General features: G+C 51.2%; 1 protein-coding gene across 2 annotated transcripts; it reads left to right on the forward strand.

The window, feature by feature from the left end:
* The first annotated feature begins 110 nt into the window (after positions 1-110).
* On the forward strand, positions 111-25,092 carry BCL6 (BCL6 transcription repressor). Of its 2 annotated transcripts, none has more exons than XM_042903826.1 (10): positions 111-311; positions 10,948-10,986; positions 11,832-12,003; positions 13,983-14,204; positions 15,868-16,839; positions 17,374-17,558; positions 18,986-19,153; positions 20,266-20,396; positions 20,514-20,651; positions 22,626-25,092. In XM_042903826.1, the coding sequence occupies exons 3-10, from the start codon at positions 11,843-11,845 to the stop codon at positions 22,767-22,769; spliced, it is 2,121 nt and encodes a 706-aa protein (XP_042759760.1). In that variant the 5' UTR covers positions 111-311; positions 10,948-10,986; positions 11,832-11,842; the 3' UTR covers positions 22,770-25,092. The 2 variants fall into 2 exon arrangements, with proteins under 2 accessions (XP_042759760.1, XP_042759761.1); XM_042903827.1 differs by lacking the exon at positions 111-311 and adding an exon at positions 357-9,790.
* Positions 25,093-26,320: the final 1,228 nt, after the last annotated feature.

Below are 26,320 nucleotides of genomic sequence, written 5' to 3' on the forward strand. Positions count from 1 at the left end.
CGCGCAGGGTCCGGGGAGGGAGGGACGCCGTCTGGCCCCTCCAGCCTCCAACAGGAACCCCCAAATCTGAGATGTCCAGACGCTGAAGAATTCGAAATCTTCCTGGAACTGGAAAAATACTGTGGCTTTGAGGGCTTTCCATGGGCCAGGAGAGGCAAAAGTCCCGGAGAGCTGACACCGAGTCCTCCCCTGCCACGTAGCAGTGGTAAAGTCCGCAGCTCAAATTCCGAGAATTGAGCTCTGTTGATTCTTAGAACTGGGGTTCTTAGAAGTGGTGATGCAAGAAGTTTCTAGGAAAGGCCGGACACCAGGTGATTATTGCTGTTGCTGCTGCCGCTGCTGCTGCTGCCGCCGCCGCCGCTGGTGCCGCTGGTGCCGCTGCCGCCGCCGCTGCTCATGATCATTATTTTACCTTTTAATTCTTTTTTTTTCCGCTCTTGCCAAATGCTTTGGCTCCAAGTTTCCTATGTGTATCTATTGATATAAATGTATATATTTATTTATTCTAGCTGTCAGGTGTTAAAATAAATGCCGAAGATTAGTCCCACGTCTCTCCCACTCTAGGATATAGATTTTTATATATTTATTATTTTATTCTTGTTGTCTTTGAGTGAATCGGCCGGTTTGGGGAGGCTTTTGCCACCCTCCCTGGTGTTGTTTTGGTTTTGGAAAAGGAGGTGGAGGAGAGGAAGGAGGGGAATTAGGGGGCGGCCGGAGCCGAGAGGACGAGACAGTGTTTTGGGGGGGTGCTCCGGGCAAGTCTGGGGGCTGTCTGGCCCCAGACGACGGAGAGGACGCGCGCTCGCGCTCTCGCTCTTTCTGCTGCTGCTTGCGTACGGCTTGTGATCTCGCTGGATTCGGGCGGCTGTGTTTTTTCCCTCTTCTCTAGCTTGCAAACTGCCTTCCTCGCTCCCTCGCTCCTGCCTCCCCTTCCCTCCCTCCCTCCTCCTCTCCCTCGCCTCTCCTTCCTTCTCCGCTCCCGTCCTTCTGGGTGACTCCGGGAGACGGGGAGGGAGGCTGCCCGCTCGCTCGCCCCGCTGGCTCCCTTCCATCGGCCTCGCTCCTCTAGATTCCCTGCCTCCGAGCCGAGATTTGGGAGGAAAAATGCAAGCGAACTCCTCGGGTTTTGTTTTTCTCTCCCCCCACCTCCCCATAAACCCAGTTGAAGTATCGTTTCTACTATTTCCTTTTAGAGCCGCGATCTTCCTAACGAGATCCGAGTGTTTTGGTGTCCCCTTACCCTGTGTTTTGGGGGAGGTTTAGCTTGCCTGGGGGCGGGGATGTTGAATACTTTGAAAATTATTCTTTCATGTTGCAGTCGAGGGAGTCAGGAACCCCGCTCACTCCCTCTCCCCATCCCGAGGAGAGCGGCTGGTGGCGGGACAGGGATTTGGGGGGTGGGTGGCAAAGGGGTGCGCGTTTGCACCTGCGGTGCCGTTTAGCGTGCGGGGACTGCGGGAACCTTCACCGGACGGCCCAGACGAGCGGGAAGGTGGCGGGATTTCTGGCGGTCGCGGTGTTTGTGTTTTGGGCGCTGCGTGACTCGGTGTTAGCTCCCAATGGCTGTTCCCCGCCTCTCCTAAATTTTGTCTTATTTTTTCCCATCGTGCGAGCTTTGTAAAAAGACAACTGCCAGCCGGAGAGTAGCCGACATCAGGCTTCAGATTCTCGAGGTCCTTGCACTGGGCGAGGGGAAAAACAAACAGCCCCAGCCCGCGTTCCTACGTGCAAGACCCGGGAGGAGAGAAGGGCACTCTGTGGCTCTGGGTGGGGGGCCTGGCGCGGGAGAAGGGGGCGCGGGCGCGAAAGGGAGATCTTTGTGAGTGATTTTGCAAAAACGGATTGCGAGGTTGGTTGGATTTGCAACCTGTGGCTCTCCTGGAGGGAGTAGGAATGGGGGAAGGCGGCGGCGGCGGCGGCCCGGGGCGGGAGCGGGTGGGGAGTTGGAGCCTCGGAAATCCGCTGGGCTCTTGGGCAGCGGGAGCTAGGGGCCACCCCGCTGCGGGATGTAGTGACCGTGGTCAGTGTCTTGAGAACTGTGGATTGCGTTGCCTTTATGATGCTGTGTTATTGGAACTCTGGCGAAAAATGGAACTAGTGTTACAATAATGAGTTTTAAAACTCTCCCATGGAAAACAAAAACACAACCCAATAGATTTTAAAAAGAAAGAAAGAAAGAAAGAAAGAAAGAAAGAAAGAAAGAAAGAAAAAGAGAAGAAAAGACCTTTCTATAGGGTGCCCCTTTTTGCAATGGTTAAGACTTGGTGGTGAGGGTCCAGACTGCTGAACAGGGAGAAAAACCCCAAACAGGATACCGAAAGTCCAGAGCTGTTACTGGGTCCCTCACAGATGATCACAGAAAGCTGGACATCCCCATCACCACCACCACCAGCTACAGGAAACTAATTTAATTTTTTAATGGATTTTTTTTTCCATTCAGGTTATAGTTTCCAGGAGGAAAATCTTGTCACTCTTTACTTTTTCTAAGTGTCAATACATGCATTTTTTTTTCTGTCAAAAAAAAAAAAAAAAAAAAAAGTGGGGCAGGACAGAGGGAACCAGGGAAAGGGCTGTTTAGAAATACAGTTTGTGGCTCTGAGCGATGCCACTGGCTTCCTCTACAGAGACTGTCAGTTTCCCTTTTTCTTTGCAAGGTGTGTGTGGTTTTAATAAATAACTTTAAAAAATAAGAGGGGGGCCGGCAAGATCTGTCAGGAGACAGGTATCTATTTTGCTCACTATTTACTACCAAGAGCCTTTGGCTCTGGAACAGAACCTCGTAAATCTGCAGCCCAAGTTGAAGTTCATCTGGCCCTAGTCCACACGCTATTCCTGGAGGTAGCAAACATGAGCTCAAAGGAATGAGGTGAAATCACATTCTTGCTTTAAAATATATACCTTTTTTTTTCTTTTTAAGGAGAAAGGATATTGTCTCAGAGGGGAGGAGGAAATGGAAAGAGTGTGCCAGAAGATGGGCATTCCCTTGCTACATGGCTGCAGTTGAGTCCTCAGGCTGAAATAGAAACCTGTAGATGGGAAATATTTCCCCCTCCCCCCACTTATAAATAGAAGTTTCCAATATCCTATTTGGAAGACTCTCCAATACTGCAGGCCCAAGCACTGGCTGGTTTTAAGGGTCTGTTGATAGTGACAATAAGGCCAGAAGCTGTTGGTAAACGGGGCAGCTTGAAGGAGAAGGAAGCCAGAAGAGGGAATTCTCCAATTGGCCTTTTCGTCTGTGCTGTTCTGAAGGGTTTTACCCCATGCTTTCTTGAAAAGACTCTCCAATTTATTCTGGGTTTGGTGGACAGGAATGGGACTCAAAACTCTTAAGCTGTCGTTTGCTGAGCCCTGAAGAGTTCCAGTTATTGGTTGAGTAAAAGGGTAGCCAGGACTAGATGTCAAAATCCTTCCTTCCCTCTCTCCCCTGCCCGGTAGCCACACTCACAACCCACTTTATTGTGAAAAACTTAGAGATTCGGAGGTGGTGGTGCGGCAGCGCCACCCCTCGGTGGGTGAAACTCTATTTGCGAAAGTCAAATATTTGAAAAACATTGTGAAATGACCTTATGAGGATTTTTTTCTTTAGAAAAAGGAGATAAAACTACCTTTAAAAACAAAAAGGACTTTGTAGTAGATCTCTCAAATGGGGAGGAAAAGAGTTGCTTTCCAGCTAGGATAGTGTCATAACAGGCAAAGAAGTTCCGAGTGTGTGTGTGTGTGTGTGTGTGTGTGTGTGTGTGTACGCGCGCCCGCGGAGGGTCGCCTAGTTGGCTTTTAGGTGAGTTCTCCAGACGGAGGTAGCCTCCTTCCCCCTTGGACTTGACTTCTCAGAGCACCTGAATTCTGTTGCCAGTCTGACACTGACAGAAGGAGGAATGTGTTGGTGTAAAAACAAACCAGTGATTGGAAGTCCTGCAGTTTTGCTGGCGGTGATGGTGGTGGTGTATATGGGGGCTGGGCTGGGGACGCAGGTTTGTGGACGGCATGGGGGCAATGGTAAGCCAGTCTAGCAGGGTTTGGAGCTCTCTGGGAGTTGAAATAGTGTGGCGCGTGCCGGTTTCCTGCACTGCGCAACAAGTGGGAATGCCGCCGCAGTGATCCGGCCGAGGGTGCCGTGTTGTGGTGAAGCTGGCCCTTTTCTCTTCTTCCCACTCACTGGAAGCCAGGAATGGCTCTTCCCAGTCCTCCCAGCCTCCCAGCCTCCCAGCCTGTGACCAGCAGCCCCACCAAAAGACCATAATTCGGTAGGGTCTTTGGCCGAGAGCTGTAAGCCTGGGTGGAGCCCTGTCCTTGGCCTCCAGGGCCCCTTTTCTCCGTGGGGATCAGGAGTTGATTCCCGGGTCGACCAGTATTTGGCAAGAAACTCTGCTAATACCTTCGAGTTCCACTCTGCTTTTTGAAGACAAGCGCTCCCTTTCCTCCCTTCTAATATATTCAGCCCTTCCGGCTGGAAAAAAATCACCGTATAATTTGTGAACGCAGCTCCAGATACCGTGTTGTGGCTGCTAGAGGAGTGCGCATCGGGAAGAACGGAATTACATCCAGTAAATTAAACGTTTTGCAGAGTTGCTTACAGAGGCAACCTCCTCCCCCTAACAGATCATAAAAGAAAGAAAGGAAAGGAAAGAAAGAAAGAAAAAAAAAAAGAAAAGAAAAGCCGGGGACAGTCGGTTGTGGAAGGCTGCGGAGGCGCGGTAATTTTCGAACGTACTGAGTCTGCCACCTAGTGGTAGATCGTAGCCGAGTTCCCCGTCTGGGGCGGCGGGCAGCCCCTGTCACCTTCGGGTCTCCCAAGTATCCCCATCAGGTACTAGGACTGACAGAGGAGGAAACCATTCAGTGAGGATGACATCCGGCCTCCAAAGTTTTGGTAAGATGGATGGAGATTAGGAATCCTCCAGATGCTTGTCCTGTCCACGGTCCCCCAGCGAGGGGCATCAGCCTCCACTAAGAGAACCTTAAGATAACCCGTATTGAATACACTATCTCTCTGTCTCCGTGGCTTCTCCCTGGGTGAAGTGTGGGGGGTGGCGGGAAGCCTTGGGGACTCTAGGACATAAAGCTCTTGACAACTGAGGAAACAGGCCTCATGAGGGTGGTCTGTTACCGGTGAGTTAGTACCCTAACTGGGACAGATTTTTTACTTTCTGAATTCCAGGTCAGTGACTTAAATAAAGTCAAAGACGAGTTTATCTCTGCTCCTTTGGAGTACCTAAGAGAAAGCAGCAGCAGTGAGATCCATGGTTTTAATGTCTCAGGTCAGCGTAGATGGAAACAGTTACCCAGGTGCCTTGGAGGAGTTTCAGAAAGTATGGCATAAGATTTTCAGTGACAGGTACGGACAGCCTAATGTACTGATGAGGGTGGCGGTCTCAGATCTTGAGGAGGGTGCTTGTGTTAGCGGGTGATTAGGTCCCAGTCCCTAGACTTGCAGAGATGTACCTCGCTTCTCCCCAGGCTCGCATTTGGATACTGAAATAACTGTCTTCCCCTTCCTTCCACGCTGCTTAGTGACTTGACCAGAAATCAGTTATGGAGGGGGGTGAGGAAGATGGCAGGGGGGTCATATGGACAAGCAGGGGGTAATCCCTGTAGAATTTTGGCCACAATAGTTTCTTCTTAAGCAAAGTTTTATTTTCTTGGAGCTGAAAACTTAAGATGGCAAAGCGCGCGTACGGGTGCCGGCGACCCCTAGCGACGGCCGCCGGCGACGCACACCCGCGGGAGGTGCTGCCGTCTCCACCTCCCTGGTCCTAGGAAATCGAGTTCAGCATCTCCCACTGCGGGAACTGTCGGAGGCCGCGTCGGAGAAACGCGCCTCTGTTCGGGTTGGAAACGAATCTGGGGATGTGTTTGAAGAGCGGTCAAGTTTGACTCATCGCTTTCCAAGGACAGTTAGTGCCTTCCATCTTCATTAAGGTGAATAAAGACCTTGGCTGACTTCTGTCCAGATCGGATTTTTAAAGGCATTGTTTGCTTGGGGACATCATGCCGCGCTCCCCTCCCCCGGCAGCCTTTTTGCAAAGGCAGAGCCCAGTCCAGCCTGGATGACCGAGATATCTCTGCTTAGGGACGTAGTTTGTTGGCATTGTCTGCCGGCTCTTTCTGGAAGGCTGTCGCGAGCTGGGCGCATGGCGAGCGTCCCTTCTGCAGCTCCTCTTCAGATCTTGATGATAAAACACATCCCTCTATTTTATTGCATTTCCTAGAAGCTTGCAGGCTTCAAAGAGCGCTGTTGGCAGGAAACGTGATAGAAATAAAGTCAGGACATAATGTCCCCGAACACCTCGGTCATCCAAAGCGCCTGCCGAGGCTACCGCGTTATCAAATTCGCTTTCATTTATTGTCTACTCCACTCTCCCGCCCCCCAGTCAAGAGAGCGAACAGTGTTTCTCCCTTAAAACGAAAACGAGCGCGCGGTTTAACCCCACCCCCTATCGCTGGACCACTGTGGCTAAACTGGAGCAGCCAGTTAGCTGAGAAGCTGCGCGGAAAGGGAGCGCTTGGGCAAGAGCCCTGATGCTGGTTTCACTACGGCAGCTCCAGCTTTAATTAAAATTCCTCGTCCCCCCCCCCCCCCCCCGCCCCAAACAGTGCATTGCACTTCCAGATTCTCCTTTGGATTTCTCAGAGAGTTATTGGTGTTATTAGATTACCAATAATCCAAAGGCCGGCCGGGATAGAGAAAGGTGGGGGTGGGGTGGGGATGTGAAAGGCATTCTCCAAATCTGGAGCCTGTGTCTAAAGTAGGTCAATGGGAAGGAGAGGCGGGGCTACATGGATATTGTCGGTTTCTAGCCTTGATGGAGGGCTCTCTCTAGTGTCAAGCAGCGGTAAAACATGATTAGGTTTTAGCTCCCGGAACCACGGGACTCCTAATTTCCAATAAGTGCATGTACTTAATTTTAACTTCCCTTCCTAGATACTCACCCCACTCCATATTAAATTTCAACCTTCGCTTTCACCTTTATTCCACCGGGCGAAGGGATGAGAAAGCCTCCAAGTAAGATTTTATGAGGCGGACGAGGCCCAGTCTTTACCTACCGCCCAGACCCCGCCTCCGCCGCTGATGGGATGCGCGACGCAGTGAGAGACCACCCGCGGGTTTTAGGAGAGGACTATGGCCTCAGGGGCTACGTCTTTCATGCCCCTCGCCCCGGAAAATTACTCTCGGAGCCCACTACTAGGACCACTTAGGAGAGGGCGCCCAGGGGTTATAATTCCGAGGAAGGCCATGAGAAAGCTAGGCAATCCAGGAGCGCGCCCATGCGCGCGCTGGGGTCAGCGCCCCGGTCCCTGCGCAATCCTAACCGCGTCTCTACGTGTTTCGGAGAAATCGGATTCCGAAATCCCGAAACCTAGCCAGGTTTGGCCTGGCAGCTCCTATTCTAAAGACTTTGGGCGGAAACCGAGCTGAGTAGGGTTCCCCTACTTGCCAACGTAGGCGGAAGGGGCTTTCGGTTTGGTTTTGCTCCAGGTAGGCTGGTGCGCACTGGCTGGAGACCCTCAGTCCTAGGGACTCCCATCTTTCTACTTTGACGCCTGGCCTATAACCAGCCCCTTAAGGGGAGGGGGGGGGGGTGGAGCAAGCAAAAAGAGAGAAAGGGAAAAAAAAAAGAGAGAGAGAGAGAAATAAATAAATAAATGACGCACCAGGCAAACAAACACCAGAATTAGGCAATTCTAAGTCCTGAAATGAGTTTCGGATTGGACCCGAATTCCTGGGTTCTGGACCGGCTCTGCTACTCACTTGTGCGACTTTCCCCATGTATAAAATTTTTGTGGGGGAAGGGTTGGACCGCGTGAACTCAGAATCCTGGATCGGGCGCCGGCTAGGGATTTAGGGGAAAGTGTGCCTATTCCCCGCGAGCCTCCCTGGGCGGCCCCCCCTCCCCGGGTGAATCCCCGGCGGCCCTCGCGCCGCAGGCAGCGATCCTGGCGGCCGTCGGGGGCCGGCAGCTTCCTGGAAAGTTACTTCTCGTTGGAGCCGGCGATAGGCAGAGAGTGTTCTGTGAAATCCGCTGAGCTGAGATCAACTACGTTCCGGGAATGAGAGGGCTGTGCCATTCCCCTCACTGCCCACTGCCTTGACGGCGTAACAGGAAAAAAAAAAAAAAGGCACACACAATGTTAGCTACCGAAGTGTACGAAACGTTTTATTTGAATGTAACCAAATTAAAGGTTGCCACGATCTCACCACGGGGCCTCCGACGCGCCTGCGGGGGCTTCGAGGCAGATGGGCCGCGGCGCCCACAGAACGCCCGGGGGTGGGCGGTCCCTGGCGGGCAGGTACGGTAAGGTCGGGGTGGGCGCATCTGCCCGGGCTTGCTGTGGCGCGCAGGGCTCCGGTTTGTGCCCGTGTGACCCTGTGAGAGGAAGCGCAGTGCCCGCCGAGCGGGAGAGACAGGGAAAGGGTGGATGGGGGCTTTCGTGTTGGCTCACTCTCTCTCTCTTAACCTGGCTCTCGTTCTTTTCTGCCCTCCTCTCTTGTCTCTCTGCCTTCTCCTTCGGCTGCCTTCTCTTCCCTCTCTGCCTTTTGTACAGGGAGAGGGTCCCTCGTTTTTCTTCTCCAGCTCCTCTAAAAGATCTGCCTTCTCCTCAAGGTGCCGAATTGAAAATCCCGAGGGAAAAGGCAGAGGAGAGAAAGTGTGTGGGTGGAAAGACAATATTTAGGTCTCACTTCGTGGTTCCTGCGGCTGGGGCGGGGTAGGGGTGGGGGGAGCCCACGTCTGGGCCCTTGCAGTTGTCAGTTTCCCTTTGACAGCCCTGTTCTTTTGGCGGTTGTTTCTGTGTAATGAGTATTGTGTGTGGCGTCCATGGGATTCCGGCTGAAGCTTAGTAAGACAGAGTTTGTCCAGGACTTTGCTGGAGATTAGCTTTCAGTCTTGGGCAAGGCTTATCCCATGAAGCGTCGGTGGCCTCCCCAGTAAATCAGGGCTGTTATAAAGATCACATACGATGGATGGGGAAGGCCTGAGTGGTCTGTAGGAAACAAAGCAGCTGCTAGGGGTCCTTCCACACTTGTGGCAAATAGAGGGAGGCATGGCTTCCCACATCCACCGTAACACGCACTCACTAGCTGTGAGGCCCCCTAAGATAGACCCAGCTGAAGAAGAGGTGGGCTTAATAAGGATGTGAGCCTCAGTGTGTGTGCGTTTGTTTTTGACCAAGCCAGGCAGAGGTTTAGGATGAAAAGTGCCCAGCCCCAGGGCCTGGCTGACAGACCCACCCCCACCCCCACCCCACCCGCAGGGGGCAGGAGGTGGGAACGTGTTGTTTGTTTGCTTCGATCTGCATATGGAGTGAGTCATTGCCACTTGTCAAGGTGAAATGGCAGATCTGGGCTTCCTGTGGTTCCAAAAATCTGTGAGTGGAAATCCACAAGCGAGCTGGTGGTTGAAGCTGGCTAAAGGAGAGCCTTAGATATTCCAGAAGTGTTCAGGGATGTTTTGCACGGGGGGAAGAGAAGACAGTTTGTAAATGAACCTCTCACGTGTCTCCAGTGTTCTTTTTCAACAGAGACAATCATTGAACTTTGGTTAGGACAGTTCAGTGTATTTCTCTTTGCCCGTCTTGAGTTAGGATGGGGAGAGGAGGAAATAGGTTCTTTCCTCTCCTTCTTTTCCTCTCCCTTCCCCCACTCCCTTCCCTTATCCTCACTCACTCACATGCACACACTAACCTTGAAGCCGATGGGATTGAGTGACTGGCACTTGGGACCACAGAGAAATGTCAGAGTGTTTGGTTACAGACTCAAGGAAACCTCTCATTTTAGAGTGCTCATTTGGTAAGATTCAGCAGCCTGGAATGGGGGCAAAGTGTTTGTGTGGGGGAAGGAACTTAAGAATGAGATTCACCCACATTAGGGTGCTGTCTTGCATGTTCTACAGCACGTAGGCTGATTTGGAAAAGGGACAGGAACTTGAGCCAGAAGACCTAGGGCCGGGCCACTAACCATCTACGTGGCCCAACATGACCTCCCTGGCCTCAGGCCCCTTTACCTGGAAAATAGCTCTAAAGGGCTATGATTTTGAAAGGGGGGGGGGGGGGAGCTGAAAAGGATTCAGATACTGTTTTATTTTGCAGCCCACATGTGATCATAAATAAGAGTCCTACACCTGTGCTTTAAAATTATTTTGTTTCAGAGAAACCAGTTTGGAGCGGGTACATATTCCATGAGTCCTCCCTGGCCAGTTCTCAGTCAAAGCACACAATTAAATCTTTCACCAGCAGAGGGAGCACAAGCTTGGAAGTTTGTAGTACTATGGTCTCAGACCCAGGAGGGAAAGAAGAAGAAACTTTGAAAAAGACAAAGATTCTCAAGGAAAGCATAGCTAAAGCCATCTCGGGGTGTATTCTGCAGATCCTGTGGTTATTAAGTGTTTCTTAATACCTTTTTTGTCCTAAGCAAACCACTTGAACTCCTGGGCCTCAGTTTTGTCAGCAGCGAAATGGGGATAAACGATATTGACCCAGTAGACGTTGAGAAATCGTTTTAAGACTTGAAAGATAATATTTTAGCAGGTTTTGAAAACTGTCCACATCTTTAAGGCCCCCCTGAAGGATCATTCTCATTGATATTGAAAGAACCACTTTTCTTGTATTTTTCTTTCCCATAAACTCGGGCGGGGGGGCGGGCTTTGGTTGGTATACATTTTTTACTTTGAGACAGGAACGGTGTGTGTATATGTACGTGTATTTAATGTGTGCAATTGCGTTCCCGGTAGTCAGGATAAAAACGTTATTATTGCATAGCTTTGGGTGCCTTTGTTTCCGCAAGCGCAGACCTGGAAAAATGTTTGCTGGCTTGTGGTAAAACCGCTCCAGCTGGCAGGCTGCAGCTATCAAAGTAGAACCAAATACGTGTGTCCTAAAATAAGACTGTAGTGGACAATCTAACATTCATGAAATCAATTTCTCTTTGCTTTTTTCTCTTCCCTGCAGATTTTAAGCAACATTTTGGACTGTGAATCAAGGCATTGGGTAAGTAAATCTAATTATATGCTTTAAAACTTTGTGGACAAACTGTTTCTTTTGAAATTTGCCAATGCATGTGTTGCTGTGAACTTGGCCACTTTTCATTAGATGAGATAAAGAATAGCCAGTTCCCTTCTGCATCGTTCCCAGGCCTCACCCACTCACCCCCGTGTTAGACTGTCTTCACCGTCGTGTGATCATTCACACCCTCTCTCATTTCTTGGTTCGGATCCAATGTAGCCACCTACTATGCTCCAGCAGCACGCTGGGTGCTTGAAGTACATTCAGACAATTCTAAAGCCTAAAAGAGGAGAGAACAGATGGTGGCTGGGATAAGGAAATGAGATTCGGACAAGAATAGCTGTGATTTTTGAGAACCTACTATAGCCCAGGCACATATCTCTAAATTTTACAAACACATAGGTATTACTTCCCCCCGTTTGGGGAAACCAAAGCCCAGAAACAATAAACAGTCTGTCCCATGTCACACAGCTAGCAAAAGGTAAAGCTGGCTTGCTAACCTTCCAAGTGTGGTTTCTCTCCCCTGTCACACACTTACTGCCTCTCAGTGCCCGGCCGAGTATTTGGTATGTGGGAAGAGCGCTCCACAGATATTCATTCACGTCCGCTTTCCCCGAAAGGCTTTTTTCTAGTCCCACTTGTTAGATAAACATGATTTTTCTCATCTTACAGATGCCCAGAGATGGGCCACAAATTGGTCAAAGACCAAACCCGAGGGACCTCGGCTTACATCCCACATGTTAGCAGGCCGAGGCTCCTGTTCTCACACTCCTGGCAAACAGGAGTCGGGTGCTGGGGAACCAACAAGAGTCTGACCCTTTGCTTTCCAGGTGAAGACAAAATGGCCTCGCCGGCTGACAGCTGTATCCAGTTCACTCGCCATGCCAGCGACGTTCTTCTCAACCTTAACCGCCTGCGGAGCCGTGACATCTTGACCGATGTTGTCATCGTGGTGAGCCGCGAGCAGTTCAGAGCCCATAAGACAGTCCTCATGGCCTGCAGGTGAGGGGTCTGGAGGGGAAAGACGGATGTATAAAGGGGAGCCGACAGGGTGGGCGGGCAGCGAGGCAGAACAGGCGGGCCTTTGGCTGTGTTCGGAATTACATGGCACTTGTCTCCAGACCTCAGCCCGTGGCCTGGCAGAGTAGGTTCCCAGGGAGCGAATGAATGCACGCGCTTCTGGGGAAGAAAGAGTTTCTGTTCTGTGGGAATAGAGGGAGAAGAAATCGTATACTATCCCAAGAAAGGATGTGTTTGGACAATAACATGGAGAATAACTCCAGTTAGAAGAAGTCAGAGGGGGGTTGACAATATTGTAAGCAAGTGAATTTGATATCTTTTGCCCTTTTATTCTGTAACTACGTGTGTTTAATCCTGTGGCTGTATTTCCGTGGGTGTTTCAGGGTGTATATGTGTAAGTTAGGAAGAGTGAGCCGGCCGATTCTTCATATTTGCCAAGTATTTCACGTACACAGAACTATGTTTTTTAAGTTTATTTATTTATTTTGAGAGAGAGAGAGAGAGAGAGAGAGAGAGGAGGGCCCGAGAGAGAAGGAGATAGAGAATCCCAGGCAGTTTCCATCCACACTGTCAGCACAGAGCCCGACATAGGGCTTGAACTCACAAACTGTGAAATCATGACCTGAGCCAAAATCAAGAGTCAGACGCTTAACTGACCAAGCCACCCAGTGGCCCCCCAGAGCGATTCTATATTACATCTTCTCCCTGGATCTTTGCAGTGGCCTTCTGTGGTATGGAGGCGTTACCTCCATTTTATAGACAGTGAAACAAAGACGCAGATAGGTGAGCCGATATAAAGTCAGGGATCTCTATTGCTAGCCGAGAGCTCACTCAACATCTACAGCAAACACCTGTTTTTGGTTTTTGTTGTTGTTGTTATTTTTAATGTTTAATTTTTGAGAGGGGGGGCAGAGAGAAGGAGACAGAGGATCTGAAGCGGGCTCTGCGCTGACAGCAGAGAGCCCGACGCGGGGCTCGAACCCACGAACTGTGAGGTCATGCCCTGAGCCGAAGGCAGACGCTTAACCGACTGAGCCATGCAGGCGTCCCAAGCACCTATTTTTTAACAGTGGCAAAACCAGAGATTTATAGAGAAATAAAAGTAATAGAAAATACTCACCAAGTGCTTACTGTGTGCCAGGCATCATTCTATGTACCCTTTATGTTTTCGTCCTTGCCGCAACCCTGTCGGGTAGACACCGTGGCTCCTGGTTTGCAGATAAGGAAAGCAGGGTGCAGAGAAGTTAAGTATCTCACCCAAGGTTGCACAGCTACTTCCTGGTAAAAGTCTGGCTTGCTTCCAGCAACCCATTAAGAAAGAGCAGAATCCAGACGACAGCCCAGAATCCTGACTTGTGATTGAGTACTCTTTCCTCCATCAGACAGCATGGTAGCCGGAGTCATGGCCCGAAGTTTCACTTGTGTCTTCGAGGACTATTGACCTTACGGAAGTCTATAGACGTTTAGCAGATCAGTAGACTGTACACGTAGGCATCATTTTATTTATTTCTCATCGACACGCAACTTCTTTCTAAAAACATACAATGGCATTTTAAAAATAAGGATCATAGGAAGAGAAATGTTTATCTCAAAGCTAGAGACTAAAAATGGTAACGGCAAATGAGCGCCGAATTTCACTCTGATGATCCATGCATTTAAGACCATAAGGAAAATAGCTTCTGTGACTTTGAGAAAATCATTTAACTTCTGATCTTTGTCCCCCCATTCGTAAAGGGGAGAATGATAATATCTACCTTGCAAGGTTGTGAGGAACACAGGATAATGTATGTAAAGTGCTTAATGACTGCCTGGCATTTAGTTAGCTCTCCATAAATGGCAGTTATTATTAATTGCCACAGAAATTCTGGAGCAAGGCCCAGGGGAGAGAGCGGAGCCCTGACACTGACTGTAACTGATGGCAAATTCTGTCTGTGATAGTGAGACGTTTGTTTGTTTTATAGCGGCCTGTTCTATAGCATCTTCACAGACCAGTTGAAATGTAACCTTAGCGTGATCAACCTGGATCCTGAGATCAACCCCGAGGGGTTCTGCATCCTCCTGGACTTCATGTACACGTCTCGGCTCAATCTGCGGGAGGGCAACATCATGGCCGTGATGGCTACGGCTATGTACCTGCAGATGGAGCACGTTGTGGACACTTGCCGGAAGTTTATCAAGGCCAGGTGAGCTGGCGCGGGGTTGGAGGCCTTCAGAGAGCCTTGGTAACGCTTGCATACAGGATCCTCTGTGATATGCACAACCTACATTTCCACAATTTTTGGCACACTTCCGCCTTCTTAATTCTTGGGCTCCAGGCAGGTGGTGCTCTCCAGAGAAGCCCTGTGCTTTCCCTCCTGCTTTCTTCTATTCGTTTGACGTGTCCTCTCCTCCCGCCCGTCCTGTCAGGCTTAGCTTGGATGCCAGCCCTCACCCACGGATGTTTTTATAATGGCTACTCTTCCTCCCCCAGCTCTTCCTCTGTGTTCCTAAGCCTTTGGCCTGTCCTTCAGACCTTCTTTCTGTTTTAACTATTTGCATATGTAGTTGAGTTCTCCTTTAGACTTCCGTCACAATGATTTACATAGGCGCCTTAGTTCCCCTACCAGACCGTGGGCTGCTTTACTCACCTTTTACCTTGCCGTTGCCGGGCTCCTACTGGAGAGGACCATTTACTGAATCACCCTGAGTTCACTGGGTCTAATCCCCTACCTGAGGGCCGGTCAGACATGACCGTCCTTTAAAGGTGAGGAACCTGAGAGCCAATCAAGTGAAGGGCTTGGCTAAGTGGAGCAGAGACTCAGGGCTTGACTTTTTTAGAAGCATTTGATTCAGCTGTTCTAGGGTGATTGCACCCCTTATCGCACAGAAGGGTTGCTAGCCTCTGTTTGAACACCTCCAGGAGCCAGGAACCCAGTGTTCTCAGAGCCACACGGTCTCCCCTGGCCGGTTAGAAAGCTCCGCTTTATGGCGAGCCGGAATGTGGCTCCCTTAACCTTTGCTCATTGGTTCTAGCTCTGTTAACTATGAGCATGTTGAGCTGGCCTATTTTTCGCCCACATAATGTCCCTTCAAGTACGGGCAGTGAGAGCTCATTGTCTCCTGTGGGTAATCATGGTCGCAGGAGCATCATTGCTGTCCTTTGCCAGTGCTTTCACTGGGTCAGGCCTCGTGCTCCGAGTGGTTAAATAACTCGCTCCAGCTCATGGAGCTGCTGAGTGGCACAGCAGAATTGGAAAGCAGGTCTGGCCGCTTCAGAGCCACGGCCTCCAGGACGGGCATCCGCCACCCGTCCTCCAAAGTCAACTTGCCCAGGACTCTAGCCAGCACAGAGGCTGAGGCCTGTCTTCAACAGGGCACCAGTTTTTCCCGGACCCTCAGAACACGTGGCACCAGGATTGCATGAATCCTTCCCTCCCTGAGCCTCGGTTTCTGTGTGTGTAAAATGGGCACGATAATACCTTTCTCCCTTTGCAGGATTTTGCCTGGGTGAGACGAGATAAGGGCTGGCAAAGCTGCTTTCCCTTCTAGGATATCTGAGGACTTACAGATGCACACGCATGTATACTGGTGTGACTAGACATGAGATGTCACGTCTAAGCAGGCACAGACTGTGTGGCTAACTCGCTGCCCTTCTGTGGGTCTCGTCGCCCCCGCTGCAGGCTAGATTGCTGGGTTCCTAGCATAAAGGCCTTGTAACTGAAGTCCTTCCCCCCTCCAGAGCCACATCCCTTACGTCTAAGCTGCCCAAGCACAAATGTGGTTACAGATGCCGGGGTCACTGGGAAAGCCCTCTGTTCAACGGCTCTGATTTGGAGGCCCATGTCCCCTCTCTGTTTTCTCCTGCAGTGAAGCCGAGATGGTTCCTGCCATCAAGCCTCCCCGTGACGAGTTTCTGAATAGCCGGATGCTGATGCCCCAAGACATCATGGCCTATCGGGGTCGTGAGGTGATGGAGAATAACCTGCCGCTGAGGAACGCCCCTGGGTGTGAGAGCAGGGCGTTTGCCCCCAGCCTGTACAGCGGCCTGTCCACCCCGCCAGCCTCTTACCCCGTGTACAGCCACCTCCCAGTCAGCAGCTTCCTCTTCTCCGATGAGGAGCTGCGCGATGCCCGGATGCCCGTGGCCAACCCCTTCCCCAAGGAGCGGGCCCTCCCCTGTGATAGTGCCAGGCCCATACCTGGCGAGTACAGCCGGCCGGCCATGGAGATGCCCCCCAGCGTGTGCCACAGCAGCATCTACTCACCCAAGGAGGCCGCCCCAGAGGAGGCACGCAGTGACATGCACTACGGCGTGGCCGAGGGCCCCAAGCCGGCCGCCCCCTCGGCCCGGAATGCCCCATACTTCCCCTGTGACAAGGCCGGCAAGGAGGAAGAGAGGCCCTCCTCCGAGGATGAGATCGCCCTGCATTTCGAGCCCCCCAGTGCACCCCTGAACCGGAAGGGTCTGGTGAGTCCACAGAGCCCGCAGAAGTCTGACTGCCAGCCCAACTCGCCCACGGAGTCCTGCAGCAGCAAGAACGCCTGCATTCTCCAGACCTCCGGTTCGCCACCGGCCAAGAGCCCCACCGACCCCAAAGCCTGCAACTGGAAGAAGTACAAGTTCATTGTGCTCAACAGCCTCAACCAGAATGCCAAACCAGAGGGGCCCGAGCAGGCGGAGCTGGGCCGCCTTTCCCCTCGAGCCTACACCGCCCCGCCGGCCTGCCAGCCGCCCATGGAGCCCGAGAGCCTTGACCTCCAGTCCCCAACCAAGCTTAGCGCCAGCGGGGAGGACTCCACCATCCCACAGGCCAGCCGGCTCAATAACATCGTCAACAGGTGCTTTCCCAGGCAGTCCGGGCCTGGGGTCAGGGCTTCCCACGCGGTCACTTCTTCTGATGGAGGCGGGGCTGTGTTCTTTTCTTGCCTGAATACTGAGTATGTTAGAGGTGTGCAGTAAGCACCCACTGATTGAATTCGCCTAAGTAAGGAAGCATATTAAGCTTTGATCTATTTTGTCATAGCAAGAGTGGGAAAATCCCCTCGGCAGCAGAAGAGCATTTCATGAATCCCCAGGGCAGCTTCTATGGTCTTGGCAGGGCAGGGCGATCTTGCCCCCGCTTTGGACTGAGCTAGCCTGCAGACTGGGACTGGCCTGGGTCGGGGTGTTGGCCCACTGTGACCCTGTCAGGGATCTCAGGGCGTACGTTGTTTAGAGGTAGGCTTGAGGATAACTCTCGTAGCCCTGCATCCAGAGAGAGGCAGCCCAGCTCTGGGCTCACCTGAGCACAGGAAGGGAGGGGGCAGCGTCCAGGCCAAGTGGGGTGCTTTACGCTGCCCAGCTGCTGAGGCTCTCTTTCCTCCTGCTCACAGGTCCCTGACCGGCTCCCCCCGCAGCAGCAGCGAGAGCCACTCGCCTCTCTACTTGCATCCCCCCAAGTGCACATCCTGCGGCTCTCAGTCCCCGCAGCACGCAGAGATGTGCCTCCACACCGCCGGCCCCACATTCCCCGAGGAGATGGGAGAGACCCAGTCTGAGTACTCGGATTCCAGCTGTGGTGAGTCCCCTTCCCTCCTTCCCTTCCCTTGCCGGGAAGAAGGAAGGCCCCTGCCTCTGCCCGTGGGGTTCGCGTTTCCATTTCACGTATGCTGTTGTTACCGACTGGGAGAAGTCCCCGATTGGAAGGTCACTGGCACTTGACAATCACCAGTCCATCACCCCACTCTTGGCCTCTTGAACCAGGCAGACCGGAGCGATGGATAGGGTGTTTGAGTTCATCTGGGCTAGGAGAGAATGACCAAATAGCCTTTTCAGCTGCATTCCAGCTAAGGTAACCTGTGGGGCTGGCTATAGCTCCCAGAGCTTTCTCGGCTGCTGGGGACCCAACGGCCTGACCTGTGTTAGTTCCCCCCTGGTGGGCCGTGCATTCTGTAAGGACAAGCAGCCGACCGTAATCATTCCTGCGTCTCCCACAGATCCCAGAGAATTTCTAGCATGGAGTAGGCAACTCGACTAATGTTAGCGGAATTAGATTAGTGGAACTGAATTATTAAATCGAAGTGTTGGATACTTTGTGATTGGCATCCCCAGTTTTTATCAGATAAAAGCCCATCTCTTCCCTCAAGCTCTGGCTGGAGTAGGATAGCCCAGTAATACCTACTCGGGGGTGAACCGCCTGCCATGACACGTCATTTTCAAAACGTTAGCACAAAAGGAAAAGAAATCAGTCCCTCACACTGAGGGATTTGGCACAGGGTCATGGATGTATAGCTGGGAGAGCAGGGACTGTCCCCATCTGTCCCCCTGGCCACTTGCCTTTTCTCTGCATCCTGTCCCTTCTCTCTAGGCCGCTGTTTCTACTTCCCATCCTTGTTGGCTCTCCCAATCTCACAGAAGTGTTTGGGGGACATGAAATCCAGAGAGAGATACAGGGTGACCCTATTCACCATTACTTCCTCATTTAATGACCTCCAAGTGTCATTGGATTTTATATCTTACATTCCTAGAATGCTTTGCGTGATACAGTATGCTCCTGTGAGATAGGCCAAGGGGGGTTGCTCTCCTGACTTTGGAGATGGAGACACAGACAGGCTCAGAGAGGTGAAGGGTTTTGCTCGAGGACTCCTGTGTATGAATGTCAAGAAAACTATGCAGTGATAAGAAAAGTCAGTTGTCAGAGCTCTCTAGACAGGAAGAGCCCGCTGAGCTTTCCTGAAGCTGGCACAGGCCGTGTAGATACCCGTTGGTTTGTTTCCCTCCTGTACCTTAATACTCAAATCTGTCTCCTTTGTCCTCCATGACTGGGACTCTAAATGCTAAGAAAAAGAAAACGCCACAGACCCCTGGCTGTGGGTTCTCGGGAGCGTCGGGTGGATGGAGGTTGGGGATCAATTTGAGTGCAGCCGCAGAGGGAAGAAGTGACCTCGGAGCCCTGCCTCCCTTCCTCATTGTGACTTTGGTGTCCCCGTCCCCGCCTCCCAACAGAGAATGGGGCCTTCTTCTGTAACGAGTGTGACTGCCGCTTCTCTGAGGAGGCCTCGCTCAAGAGACACACGCTGCAGACCCACAGCGACAAACCCTACAAGTGTGACCGCTGCCAGGCCTCTTTCCGCTACAAGGGCAACCTCGCCAGCCACAAGACTGTGCATACGGGTATGGCCCTGCCCCGCGCCCCCCCAACCCCACCTCGGCTGGTCAGGGTTACTGGGACCAGGATGGGGAGAGAACTGTAGAGAAAGCAGAGTGGGGCCCTGGTCCCCGGCGGGCTGAGGCAGGGAACAGGCCCCGTCCTGACCCGAATGTGGGCCTGGACCTGTCACGTCTTTGCTTGGTGACTCATTCCACTCCCTGTATTGTTTGTTTTTTCTCTGAGAAGCTCTGTCCTGTGTCTCTCCCTTCGCTGGAGTCAGAAAAGTTAACCCAATGTACAAGCGAAGAAACTAAGGCTGAGAGAGGCAAAGGAGGTTTGGCTTTTGTAAAGCCGGGAAAAAACTTAAAAAGCCTCATGATTTCCTCCAAGGGCTTGTTCCTGATCGACTTCCATTCCTTTACCACGTAGCTTCCAGTGACCTGATTGTCGTCCAGAGTTGATTCTCCCTTGGTACTTTAAATGTGTCCGTCATCCCAGCAACTTCCCATGAAGGAAGGCTCAGCCCTTCTGTCGGCTTCCTCCACCTGAGCATCTACTCTGACTCAGGCCCCGGCCCTCTCGCACATGGAGTCCAGCTGTAGTTGCCATAAGCAGAAAAGCATGTCTTCTCCAAAAGACAAACTATAGCAGTCTGATTGTATCTTCCTGGCGAATGGTTTGGTTCCTGTATCAGTCTTAGCCAAGGCGAGAGCTAGAAGAGCCTTCCTACATCGTCTAAATTCACCCCTCAGGTTCCAGAGAGGGAAACTGAGGTCCAGAGGAGGAGAGTGACTCTTCTAAGTCGGCAGTTAGATAATCCTCATGACATGGCGGGTTTCAAGGCCTCCCGGGAGGAACCCCCTCCCTCCCTCCCTCTCCCACCGCCTGTGTTGTTTCTGCTCTGTCCCCGCCTGCTTCTTGACTCTGGCCGCCCGCAGCCTGTGCCGGTGCGTGTGCACGTGTTGGGGGTGGTGGCCAGGAAGCAGGCCCCTGGATCCTCTCTCAGACATCTTCCAAGTGAGATAACGCTGAGGGTGGCCCCCGGAAGGGCAGTTTGCTTTGAGATCCAGGGACCCGGGACTGCGGGGACCTCTGTCCAATATGGCTTTCTTTATCCCCTTCCTTTCGGTAATAGGTGAGAAACCCTATCGCTGTAACATCTGTGGAGCCCAGTTCAACCGGCCAGCCAACCTGAAAACCCATACTCGAATCCACTCTGGAGAGAAGCCCTACAAATGCGAAACCTGTGGAGCCAGATTCGTACAAGTGAGCAGGGCCATGGGGAAAGGACCCCTCCGCCTCCGCGTGCTGACGAGGGGCTCCCGGGGGCGGGGGCCGCGGCCCGCCCCAGCGGAGCCTTTCATGCTTTGCCCTTCCGTTCAGGTGGCCCACCTCCGTGCCCACGTGCTCATCCACACTGGAGAGAAGCCCTATCCCTGTGAAATCTGTGGCACCCGTTTCCGGCACCTTCAGACTCTGAAGAGCCACTTGCGAATCCACACGGGAGAGAAACCTTACCATGTATGTGAGCCTCTTGTCACCCCCGTGGGCTTGCCTGGGAGGGATTGAGGGTAGAGGTGCAGCCAGCAGAGCTGTTAGTGTCAATCTCAGGCACACGGTGGGATGACCACTGAACTAAAGGTCACGAGACCTGGTTTGGGCCTAACTGTCAAAGACACCCTGCTTGACATTGGCTATGTCTCAGTTTGCTCGTCTTTAAAGTGAGGGTAATGGGCTAGGTGATCTGGGCCTTAGGACAGAGGTCCAGACTAGAGATCTATTGATTTTGGAGTCATTCATTCATTCCACACTAACTGGCTTCTTACAATTTGCGTCTATGTTGGGCTGGCTACCTGTCTACCTAAGAGGACCTAAGGTGTTTGAGAAAGAACAGCTATAGGAGTGAGAAGAGAATCAGAAAAGTGTGGTGATGGGGCCCCTGGGTGGCTCAGTCGGTTAAGCATCCGACTCTTGATTTCGGCTCAGGTCATGATCTCACTCACGGTTTGTGGGTTTGAGCCCCGCTTCAGGCTCTGTGCTGACAGTGCAGAGCCTGCTGGGGATTCCCTCTCTCTCTCTCTCTCTCTCTCTGCCCCTCCTCTGTTTGCGCTGTCCCTCTCTCAAAAGAAACAAATAAACAAACAAACAAAAAAAAAAATGTGGTGACAGAAGGAAAAAAAAAGAGAAAAGGCCACTTTAAGAAAGAGCAGGTGGCCAGCTACACAACACGATGCCGTGAATGGGCCACTGGAATCATAGTGTTCTGGAGCAAGGTTTCAGCCAACCATGGCTTGCGGGCTTATTACTGAACATTTCGTGAGCTAAAAATGGTTTTAATATTTTCAAATGGCTAAAAAATTAAGAAATAATATTTTGTGGCCCGTGCAAATTATATAAAATTTAATTTTCAACGTCCATAAAGAAAGTGTTACTGGGACACGGCCATGCTCCTTTGTTTACGTACTGTCCTTGGGTACTTTCCTACTACAGGGGCAGTCTTTTCATCACGATGTATTTACCATCTGGCTCTTCACCAGTTAGAAATCATTTTGCCAGTCTCTGCCACTGACGGGGGAGATACTGGCTGGGCAGCTGGGGTGTCTGGTTCTTATTCTGACTTTGACACCAACCTTTTTGGGGCCATAGGCAAGCCCAGACCCTCGCTGTGGACCACAATTTTTTTCCTGAGAAGGATGCTGTAGATGAGCAGTTTCCAAACCATCCCCTTACAACACTGAGGTTCTTGAATCCTGCCGTCCCTTTTGCCTTTTGAGTTTCTATTTAATTTGAAAAGAGAGTCCCACGGCTTACAAGTGTAGAAACTACTCCGATAGGTGATGCTGACTTTGGTGGCTTTGTGGCGTCACTGTAGGTAGAGCTGGGCACAAGAACGAACCAATGAGTGCTTAACCCGTGTCACAAATGTGAGCCGGCAACATGTGGTTATTTTCACCCACTGTTTATCAGTCCCAGAGTGAGAATCTTCTTACTTGCATTTTGTTCTTGGGCAAATTAGTTCATCCTCTCGGTGCCTCTGGTTCCTCATCTGCAAAATGAGCCTGGACGTAGCTGTGTTCCTGGGGCTGTTGTGCTCAGTTACCAGATCCACTCAAGGGTCGGGATGGTGCTGGTACACAGGAAGAATACAATAAATATGTGCTAGCAGTTTAGATGCACAGATGTCGAGGTAACAGTGACCTTCAGAGTGCACTGCCTCAGTCCTTTACAGAAAGGAAAACCAAGGCACACGGAAGAAACGATGTGCTTGGGTGGGGAAAAGCGCGCGCGGCACCGGAACACGTTAGAAGACAGGGAAGGGCCATTTGCACAAAGCTTATGTGTCCCTTAGCTGGAGCCAGAATTCTCCACCTGGCCTTGGAGGGGGATGAGCTACCCAGATCTCTCAGAGGGAGACCCTCCTTCTCTGGGTCTCTGAGCAATGACACGTTCCCTGGGTTGATGACAGCTAACAGTCTGCCTCCGGTTTTCCTTCAGTGCGAGAAGTGTAACCTGCATTTCCGTCACAAAAGCCAGCTGCGTCTTCACTTGCGCCAGAAGCACGGTGCCATCACCAACACCAAGGTGCAGTACCGTGTGTCCGCCACTGACCTGCCCCCGGAGCTCCCCAAGGCCTGCTGAAGCATGGAGTGTTGATGCTTTCCATTCGAGTCCCTTCTCAGAAATCTACCCAAAGGATACTGTAACACTTTACGATGTTCATCCCATGATGTAGTGCCTCTTTCATCCACTAGTGCAAATCATAGCTGGGGTGGGGTGGGGGGGGAGGGGCGGGGGGACCGGGAGCCAAGGCAGCTCCCCTTCCCCTACTGCCATAAAACATTAAGAAAATAATATTGCTTCTTCTCCTATGTGTAAGGCAAACCACGTCAGCAAAAGGCGAAATCATTTTATATATCAGAGCGGGGGGGTATGCAAAAGTTCTGACTTGACTTGGTCTGCAAAATGAGGAATGTATATGTTTTGTGGGAACAGATGTTTCTTTTGTATGTAAATGTGCATTCTTTTAAAAGAAGAGACTTCGGTATGTTATCAAAGAGAGGGCTTTAATTTTTTTAACCAAAGGTGAAGGAATATATGGCAGAGTTGTAAATATATAAATATATATATATATATAAAATAAATATATATAAACCTAAAAAAGATATATTAAAAATATAAAACTGTGTTAAAGGCTCGATTTTGTATCTGCAGGCAGACACGGATCTGAGAATCTTTATTGAGAAAGAGCACTTAAGAGAATATTTTAAGTATTGCATCTGTATAAGTAAGAAAATATTTTGTCTAAAATGCCTCAGTGTATTTGTATTTTTTTGCAAGTGAAGGTTTACAATTTACAAAGTGTGTATTAAAAAAAAAAAAACAACAAAAAGAACAAAAAAAGCTACCGAAGGAAAAATGTGTAGTTTTGTTCTAGTTCTCGGTTTGTATATACCTGTACAACGTGTCCTACGGTGCCTTTTTTCATGGAAGTTTTCAGTGATGGACGAGCACGCCATCCCTTCTGAAGTGTAGGCAGACACAGGGACTTGAAGTCGTCGCTAACTAAGCTCTCTTTGGGAATGTTTGTCTCATCACATTCTGCGTCATGCTTGTGTTAGAACTACTCCGGAGACAGGGTTTGGCTGTGTCTAAACTGCATTACCGCGTTGTAAAATATAGCTGTACAAATACAAGAATAAAACGTTGAAAAGTCAAGTTGGCTCCGTTCCGGAGGTCTTTCCTTGTGTTGGAATCAGGACTCAGGACTCAAATGGGTCTGGTGTCCTCAGCTCGTAACCTAGTGGGAGATGCTCAAGGACAGGAGTGGCTGCTGGCTGTGGGGGCCCTCAGAGGGGCCGAGGCTGGGGCTGGTTCCTGGAAGCTGGGCCCGGAGCCGCTGTTGGCCCCCAGACCAGGATGGACTGAGGACCGCAGGCTCCAGACCCGGGCCGTGAGGAGCTCAGGCAGGGGAGGTGAGATGGGTCTCTCACCTCTCTTTCTGGCTGGTTCTCTTGTGTTTCTTCACTCAGCCCTCTAGGCCGAGTTCTAATGACTTCAATTCTAGCCCTGCTGACACAAAGGTACGGGCGTCCCTGCTTTCCCTGTGTCTTAGAGAATTTGCCCATCCTGTGAAGGCTCATCTTGCCTCCTGGCTTCATAAGCAATTTCTCTTTGCTGGGATCCAGGGGAAGTATGAAGGCAGGTCTGACCCCATCATACATTTCTCAGCCTTGGTGCCTTTAGAGTCTTTCTGGTACCTGCTGGGTGATTGACAGGTATCTACAGACTCAGAAGGTTTGTGAACGGCTTCCGGCCATGTAAACCTCCTACCCTGGAGAAGGGCTCTTTGTCCAGAGAACTCTGGTGGAAGGCCCCCATTTCCTCCTGCGTGACCTGGGACAACCATTTCCCCTCTGGCTCCCTTTCCCAACCTGTCCGTGAGAGGATTAGATTAACTAGATCATTTATGATTCCATGATTCAGACATAAGTTCACCCTGGCTTGCTTTGGCACCTAGTTTTATTTCACCTCAAAAAACCCCAAGGATCAAGTTCGATGGATGAGGTCTAAGAACAGTGAGGACAAGTGCGGTCCTGGCCCCTGGCCCAGAGGAGAAAGGCCGCCCTTGCCCCCTTCCAGGTCCTGGGTGGCCGTGGGGCGGGGCTGTGGAGTGGAGCCCCTCCCCGGGCCCTCAGGCCAGGGGTTGGATGGAAGCGGCCTCTGGCAGGGTCTTACGGCAGGCCCTGGGCACGTGTTGAGAAGCGTGTGGGGGCTGACCACCCAAAGCCCCAGAGAGAGCCTCACAAAGTGACACCACCCTCTGCCAGCCACATGGCCTTTTGGTTCAGGTTTCCTTTGAAAATGACTTTAGAGGACTTGCCAGCTCGAGGCCTCAGCTCACCCTGCTCTTTGAAAAGGGAGAAAATGATCCCTCTGCTCCCATAGAAACTTGGCAAAAGAACTTACAAAACAGACAGCTTCAGAAATGAGAATTCACAGGCCCGAGGGAGGCTGGCCCAGGGCCCCTCTGCTCCCCGAGGGCCTCCGAGTTTGTTTATGTGTCATTACTGTTTAATAGAGAGACCACGGGCCGAGGGCAGACAGTGTGGGTTGCGTTCAAGTTCAAACAACATGGAAGATCAAAGAGTAACCGGAGCCAATTGACAATCAATAATGAGTAAAAAGCAAACATCTCTAAACGGATAAGCCAGGACAAAGGGAATGCAGAATTTTTATTACAAAAACAAGTATGCCGTGAATGCCAAGTTTTATAAACACGTAACTTGCAAGACAGGGGGCTCACGATGTCCTTTTCTCTACTGTTGGAACTTTAGAGGAAATGTTTCTGGGGACCAGGTTGGTGGTTGGGGGATAAATCCGGAGAGGCAGGGAACTTAGAATCAAGAACCACTAAGGATCTTGAAGGGATGAGATGGTAAGGATCATCCAGCTCAAATCTGTCACCGACTCCTGAAGGGACAGAGGCAGGAGACATGAGCAAAGTTGCCTACCATCACTTCTTTTTGTGCCGACGGTGGTTTTCAAGGCACCTTCGTACCAAAGATCCCATTCAGTTCCCACAACCACCACCCCGAGGAGAGTTTACAGGGAGACGGAAACCACACGCCCACCTTGGAAACTCCCCGACAGTGGCTGTGCCCCCCAGAGCTACAGCTGAACCAGAGGTCCATAATAACACATCAGGCTGCACCTGCCCACAGAATTTTCCCAAAGAAACTGCTTTATCCTCAGCCCCTGCTGAAGAGCCAGAACTTGGGCAGCCAAATCCCACATCGTGCAACCCTACCTCCCTGACCACTAATTTGTCAAAGGGTGGACACTGGATCCAAGGGCAGCCCACTTGCAAAGGGCCTGTGGCCCATTACAAAGTATTAGTTATGTAAATTGGGGCTGCTAATGAGTTGAGACACTCAAGTGCTGTGTCCTGGGAATTTATAGTGAAATGTGGACACAGGCAGCCAATCCAGTGTTTCTCAGACTTCAGTCATTTGTGGTCCACCTCCGTGACTTTTGCCATAGCATCATGCCCTGATTATTTATGTGCTCTTTTTCTTTACTGTTTATTTATTTTTGAGAGAGACGATGCCTTCTGAGCAGAGGGATGCCTACAAGTGGATCGGGGAGAGTAGTGGGGTCGCATTAATGGCAGAGCCTTGGAGTGAGGTTCC

Source organism: Panthera leo, chromosome C2, assembly GCF_018350215.1.
Source record: "Panthera leo isolate Ple1 chromosome C2, P.leo_Ple1_pat1.1, whole genome shotgun sequence".
Lineage (NCBI taxonomy): Eukaryota > Metazoa > Chordata > Mammalia > Carnivora > Felidae > Panthera > Panthera leo.